The sequence below is a fragment of the Mastomys coucha genome, unplaced genomic scaffold (genome assembly GCF_008632895.1).
Source record: "Mastomys coucha isolate ucsf_1 unplaced genomic scaffold, UCSF_Mcou_1 pScaffold22, whole genome shotgun sequence".
Taxonomy (NCBI): domain Eukaryota; kingdom Metazoa; phylum Chordata; class Mammalia; order Rodentia; family Muridae; genus Mastomys; species Mastomys coucha.
Window position 1 is genome coordinate 123,439,811 of NW_022196905.1, and position 7,500 is coordinate 123,447,310.

Consider the following 7,500-nt stretch of genomic DNA (forward strand, 5'->3'; position numbering starts at 1 on the left):
GGGGACTGGTCCTGAGTAGGTGGGACCCTGGGCCTGGGCAGTCCCTGGGGGCCCTGCAGTCCCCACAGTAGCAGCCCAAACCTATGAAAGGTAGATACAGTTATGGCCCCCAGAATGAGTCCCCACTTAGGCTTAAAGAGTTCAGCCCTACTCCACTCCTAAGTTAGCCACTGAGACCTGTTGGGCACTGATCCACAAGGTGTCTACGGTCAGCTTGGCAAACCCGGCTAGTTCTCTGCCCAGTGCACAGGAGCCCAAACCTCTCACATAGGGTATAGGGGTTGACACCCACTGTATTTGAGCCTGGAAAATCCTTCTAACCCTGGGTTGTCTCCACTATGGCCTGGCCCTAAAAGGGCTGACTTCCATAGCATGAAAACGTAAGAAACCCCTGGGAAACTCCTTCCAGCCACACAGGGCCTTATAGGAGCTCAGCGCAGTCTCACATAGCCACAGCACGCATATGGCTAATTTGAGCCCCCAGCACAGCCGGGATGCAGACATCCCCTGAGTTCTGTATCCCAGGGCCATCATTAGCAAGGAGGTCCTCTTCTCCTTTGCTCATGCAGTTTCTGTGTCCTCAGATGCCCATGGGATGGACCTGTTTGCAGTGGCTGTCCATGAGTTTGGTCATGCCATTGGTCTGAGCCACGTTGCTGCCCCAAGCTCCATCATGCAACCGTACTACCAGGGCCCCGTGGGTGACCCGCTACGCTATGGGCTTCCCTACGAGGACAGGGTGCGTGTCTGGCAGTTGTACGGTGAGTGTCCCCAAAGCCCAGTAGAGACCGCATGGAGGGTGGGACTAGGAAGGTATGCCCCAGGTAGTTGGAAGCTCATAATTGTAGCCTCTTAGTCTAGTACACTGTGGGCACATGATGTCTACCGGGTATTGGACAGAGGAGAGAGGAGAGGAATGCAGGGCATGGAACAAAGGCCTCTCTGCTTTCTAGTACTGATGCCCCCAGGTACTTAGAGCCCTGGGGATTTCATATCTGTTCCTCAACAGTTGAAGGGTCTTAGCAGCAGTGAAAAATGGGCCCACACCTACTGGGCATGTTCTAAATTAACCATCTAATCTATGACTAAAGGAGAAACAGTAGCCATGGGGTTGGCCCAGGTCAGGCAGCTTGTCCTAGATAGCTCATAAGCTTGCATATTCCCTACAGGATCAAGGAGGAACATTTTGCCCAGGATAGCCCGTAAGAGTGTGAAGATATCCCTATAGGACCAGAGTTCAGGCACGTTGCCCAGAGTACCCCACAGGACCAAGAGGCAAGGTAGCTTGCCCCGGTAGAGCCCTTGACCATGAGAGACAGGCAGCTTGCCTGGAATAGCTCCACAGGAATGTAAACAACCAAAAGAGGAAGAGAGTCTGGCCCAGGGCCACTCCCAAGACACATCAAGAAGTAAATAGAGGTGTTGCTATCCCCTGCCCATCTGGAGGATGATGTCCCGGGAGGAAGGATGTTTGGAATGCAGAAGCATCACTCTGCCCTCGTAGAGACAGCCCACCAGCAGCCTCCAGCCTCATCCTGCACCTCCCTACCTTTGTGCCAAGCCTCCTCCCACCACCCCCACCCCACCCCATGAGTGGGGGGGGGGCTGTTGTTGGTTTGGTTTGGTTTTTTTATGGTGGTGGTGTTTTTGCAGAATTGTCTTTTTTTTTTTATTTGTATGTGCCTGAAAATATGTCTGTGTACCACATGCCTGCAGGTCCCCACAGAGGTCAGAAGAGGGTACCAGAGCCTCTAGAACTAGAATTACAGGCAGTTTGTGAGCCACCGTGTGGATGCTGGGAACCTAACCGAGGTCATTTGCAAGAGTAGTAAGCACCTTTATTCACCGAGCTACCTCCCCAGCCTGTGTATGATTTTTTTTTTTTTTTTTAATGTGTGGGGATTTCTTGCCTGCATGTATGTATGTACACCACAGGTATGCCTGGTGCCCATGGATGTCAGGAGGGGGCATCAGTCCTCCTGGAACTGGAGTTACAGGCAGTGTGAGATGTGTGGGTGCTGGGAGCCGAGCCTAGGTCCTCTGCAGGAGCAGTCAGTGCACTTAACGGCTGAGCCATCTCTCCAGCCCGTGTGTTGTTTGTAATGCAGTAAAACTATCCGTCTCTGAGGGTGAACACCTGTTAGGGTAGTACAATCGCAGAGTTCTGCAAAAACTCTCACCACCTGAAACCAGTCCCCAAGGAGAGCCGTCTCTGAGGACTGCCTGAAGTGAGACACTGGGGAAACGGATCCGTACAGAATAAGGCCTTCTGTAACTAGTGGTTTGTTTTGCCCCCAAGTATGGCGCTTTCAAGGTTTCTCCTTCACAGGAGTCAGATCAGGTTCCTTTTCATGACCAAATGAGCCCAGCCCCGAGCACTGGGTCACTTCCCTGTCAGGCTCTTGTGACCAGTGCTGTGGACATTGCTGCAGAATTCTTGTAGCTCCTCTGGCTTCCATCTTTTTTTCATGGTGTCCACCCAGGAGTGTGGTGGTTAGGGATGCTGATGCATTGGACAAGCTCTTGGGGCCTAGCATAGTTCACAGGCATGCTATGGTGGTCTGCCCCACCTCGACAGCCATTCAGCTGCATGGAAATGCCAGGAAATCACCTGCCAGTCTCACGGCCCAAGCCCTGTGCCCAGGGCCCTTGGCAAGGCGGGGTGGACTAGGGCCCTGGGTTGAGTGCAGTCTTTCTGTCTCCACAGGTGTGCGGGAATCCGTGTCCCCTACTGCCCAGCTGGATAACCCAGAGCCCGAGGAACCACCCCTCCTGCCAGAGCCCCCCAACAATCGGTCTAGCACTCCGTAAGTCGTGTCTTTTGTCACTCTACCATGACCAGCCTGTCCTTGTCCAGTGCTGCCCCTTCTGGGCACCTAGTACCCAGGATAGCCCAGGATCCTGGGGAAGGCACTGTCGCATGTGCTGACTGGTTCTGGGGGACACTTTCTTCTCTTGAACGTCTCAATAGGAGATGAGGGAGGTGAGAGGAGCAGTTACCCCAGGGAGCTACAGGGAATCTCAAATTGTTCCTCTCCCATAACCTGGTCCACTAAGCCCAGGACCTTGATCTTACAGCCGGGTGGCTGGTCTGTCACCAGCATTTGTTAGGGGTATGGAGGACTCAGGGTTTTGTATTAGTGTCAGTCCCTCTGCATTTTGACTGAGAGCTGAGCTTATCCAGTCAGTCTCCCATCCCCTGTCCCCCATGCCGTGTGTCCCCCACTCCTCCCAGGCCCCCCACCCCCACACACATCCATACCCTGTCCCTGGGGTATGTCAGCACAGCAGCTGGGTTCTATAATAGAAGGACAGTACCTTCACCATCAAAGTACTGCTCTGCTTGTTCTGGTTTGGTTTGGTTTGGTTTGGTTTGGTTTGGTTTGGTTTTCAGGGGACAATGTCTGTCTGTAGCCCAGGCTGGCCTTGAACTGCTGCAATTTTTCTGACCACCTCCAAGGGCTGGGATTGTAGACATAAGTAACTATGCTCAACCTATCGTTATTTCCTATCTGTCTGGGTTTTTTGTTTTCATTTGTGTGTGTGTGTGTGTGTGTGTGTATCTTGTGTCGGGGCTCCTTGTGCATGCAAGGTAAGTGTACTGAGCTATCCCCCAAACCCTGTGTTGGTTGGTTGGTTAGTACTTTCCGTTTGGTTTGGTTTTGAGATAGGGTCTCGTCTATCCAAAGTTGGCTTCAAACTCTCCGTGTCGCTAAGGATGAAGGCAACCTTCTGCCTCTCTTTTCCAAGTGTGAGGATTACAGGCATGTACAGCCCAGGGTTATGCAGTGCTAGGAACTGAATTCTGGGTTTTGTGTATGCTAGGCAGATGCTTGACAGCCTGAGCTACATCCCCAACCTGTGATGGTTATATGTGTTATATTATATATATGGTTATATTACATACACGTGTGTATGTAAATAATATATACATATATACATATGTAATAATATATACATATGTAATGTGTGTGTATGTATATGTATGTCTACATACACACTTATTAGTATATGTATGTATATACACACATACATATATATTAATGTATGTATGTATGTATTTGTATACACACACATAAATGTCTATATCTCTAGTGTGGGTGTGGGTTGTGAACCAAACATACCACAGTATACGCAGAGATCAGAGGATAGCTCATGGGAATGAGTTTTCCCTCCTTCTACCATATTGATTCCAGAGATTGAATTCTTGCTATTAGGCATGACGGCAAATACTTTAATGAACTGAGATGCCTCAGTTCATTCTTTTCAGATAGATGTGTAATCCTGGCTGGCCTGGAACTTGCTACGTAGCATAGGCCAGCCTCATGTGACCATCCTGCCTCTGCCTCTCAAATGCTGGCATTTAGGCATAAGCTACCACACACTTGGCTTTGCTTGTTTTGTTTTGTTTTGTTTTGTTTTCTGTGATAATTGAACCCTGGACCTTGCACACTTTGGACATTCTATAATTGAGCTGTATCCCCTTGAGAGTCATTTTTCTCCTACGGGCCCCTCCCACACAGTGTGTGTGTGTGTGTGTGTGTGTGTGTGTGTGTGTGAGTGAGACCCCTGCCTGAGGGATCTGTGCATTGTCAGAGCATGAGTCTCCTTATGAATGTGCACACTGCTGTGTGGCTCTACAGGTACTCTCTCCTGGGAAGCCCCCTGCGGCAGAGCCTGGGGACAGGCGGCCTCTCACAAACGCTCTCAGGTCTCCATCAGGGCACCCTCTGCTGTTGATCGCCACCGGCTCCTACCCACGGCTCCTGCTTGCACAAGTAGCACTGTGGTAGACAGGATCCACTCGGTCTCTGAAGTGTGATGCTGGCTCATTTGCAGTGTGTGCCAGCGAACACTCACACCTCTTACCCACCAGGCTCTATATGCTGACATCCTTATCGATCTGGGAAACTGAGAATGCATTCTTACTTCCTGGCTATTAAGGATTTTTTAAAAACTATGTGTTTCTTTGTGGATATGTGTACGACAGAGACCAGAGGCATTGGATCCGCTGGAGCTGGAATAGCAGGCTGTTCTGAACCACCTGACGTGGGTGCTAGGAACTGAGCTGGATCCTCTGCCAGAGCAGAAAATACTTATTTGTTGGTTGGTTGGTTTTGAGACAAGATCTTACTATGTAGCCCTGGCTGTCCTAGAATTCACTATGGAGACAAGGCTGGCCTTGAACCCACAGAGATCCGTATCCCTCACCCCCTTACCCCACCCCCCCGCCTTCTGAGTTGCTAGGATTGAAGGTGTGTGCCCCCATGCTCAGCTAGCAGAAAATACCCTTAAACACTGTGCCATTTCTCCAGCTCCTTTCCCTTGTGCGTGCTCACTCTGCTGTACCTGGCTCCGTAGGTGATTTCCTAGGAAGCCCTATTTCAGACAGGTCTAACTGGAACCCAATTTATATGACTTCTAGGGAGTTATAGAAACACTTCTTTATCCTACATAGGGCCTCACACCAGACCAAAGAAAGGGTTCTCTTCTAGCCCTAGTGAACTAGTGAGTTTTCTAGGGCTACTCAAAGGAGGGAGGGTAAGGATTACTTACAAGAGGACTGCTGTTATGAAGGCAGCTGCATTACTGAAAAGCTACCCCAGCCTGGGTGAGAGAAACCGCATCCTTGGAACTGTGTGATGGGCAGGTAGCTCAGCCATTTGGAGACGCTTCTTTCCTCCAGCCATCTTCTATAACTTTAGGAAGGGGCCCTCTGAATCTTATAAGTTTCAGGAACTTCCTGCGACTTGGGAGTCTTGTCTCCCTTCTTAATAGCAAGGACCATACCTCCTAGGACGGTTTTGCATGTTTTTCATTTCCAGGCCCTTGTAACCTAACACCTAAGCTGGCAGGACCTAGTGATGTCCTTGCCTCAACCTCCAGGGTAAAGGATTTATAGGCATGGTGTGTCCACAAACCTGAGTTAAGCACACATTCTTTGCTTTTGTTTTTTGAGTCACGGTTATTGGTTTGTTTGGGGGGTCTGGTGTTTCAGGTTTGGGGGAGTTGACTTTGCTGTTTTGAGCCAGTCTGGTATAGCCTAGGCTAGACTCACAAAGTAACTTTTTGGGCCTTAGTTCTAACTGATCTTGTTTGCCTGGCAGGCACTGGCTACCTTGTGGACACAGGATTGTTGTGGGTTCTTCCGGGATGCTCACCCCCATGATTCTGGCAGGACTAACCTCACCCAGCTGCTTGGGTTGGATATTCTCTCTCTCAGCCTGTCTCACATTCTGCCCTGCAGGCCCCAGAAGGATGTGCCTCACAGGTGCACTGCCCACTTTGATGCTGTGGCCCAGATTCGTGGCGAAGCTTTCTTCTTCAAAGGTAACCCAGGGGGTCCCATGGAATGGAAGGAATGGATCCCTATAGCCACAGCAGGCTGTGGTAGCCACCACCTTCCCTTTCCTCACCCAGGCAAGTATTTCTGGCGGCTGACCCGGGACCGACACTTGGTGTCCCTGCAGCCGGCTCAAATGCATCGCTTCTGGCGGGGACTGCCGCTGCACCTGGACAGCGTGGACGCCGTGTACGAGCGTACCAGTGACCACAAGATTGTCTTCTTCAAAGGTGAGTGAACTGTCTTCACGTGCATGCCACAGCTTGCCCTCTTCTCCCTCCGTGTAGTCTGACCTGCCTTGGCCTCCTCTGCACCCTGCCAGCCTCGAGCCACCAGTCTGAGAGCAGCTAGACTCATTGGATGTATATATTGTTACCTACTGCCGGCTTGTCCTGTAGGAGACGCTATAGACACACAGTAAGCCAAAAGAAAAAGAAAAAAAAAAGAAAAGAAAATTTATTCCTAGGGGGTGCAGATGGATGTCTGATGTGGGGGCAGGGGGTGGGGGGGGGGCGGGGAGGATAATGAAGATTCCGCCACAGAGGAAGGAGTTTATTTGAAGCAGCATTAGAGGTGGCGGAGGAGGGCAAACTAAGACAGGCAAAGCCTATCCAGTGCCCTGCCATTGAGCAGAAACCCAAGTTTACAGCTCATATGAAGACCCCGAGGCAGAGACAGCCCCTCTGAATGCAGAGAAGTAAGAGAGCAGCCGGGGCCTTAGAGGCCATGAAATGCAAGGGGGATGTGAGGCCACAGTCCCTGGTAGCAGCTTCTGTCCCGGCCACCCCACCCTGTCCCTAACTCTGAAGAAAGGCTCCTAGCCTTCAGTGCTGAACTTGGACAGAATGTATCTCTCTCTTTTTTTTTTTTTTTTGGTTTTTCGAGACAGGGTTTCTTTGTGTAGCCTTGGCTATCCTGGAACTCATTCTGTAGACCAGGCTCGCCTTGAGCTCAGAAATCCGACTGCCTCTGCCTCCCAAGTGCTGTGATTAAAGGTGTGTACCACCACTGCCTGCAGAATGTATCTCTTATATCCACATCTATGCCGTAGGAGGGAAGCGCATTCCTATAATCCTTCCACTCAGGAAGCTGAGGGAGGATTGTTTTACACTCCTAGCCAGCCTTGGTTACATACTGAGACTGTCTCCCAGAATTCA

At 50.6% G+C, this 7,500-nt stretch overlaps 1 protein-coding gene across 1 annotated transcript in view; it reads left to right on the forward strand.

Annotated features, from left to right (window-relative positions):
* Positions 1 to 6,581, forward strand: part of Mmp17 (matrix metallopeptidase 17) — an 18,028-nt gene extending 11,447 nt beyond the window's left edge. The window contains exons 5-8 of the mRNA XM_031391153.1: positions 585 to 761; positions 2,708 to 2,807; positions 6,248 to 6,330; positions 6,421 to 6,581. Of these exons, the coding sequence (XP_031247013.1) occupies positions 585 to 761; positions 2,708 to 2,807; positions 6,248 to 6,330; positions 6,421 to 6,581 (521 nt within the window). The remainder of the gene's footprint in view (positions 1 to 584; positions 762 to 2,707; positions 2,808 to 6,247; positions 6,331 to 6,420) is intronic.
* Positions 6,582 to 7,500: the final 919 nt, after the last annotated feature.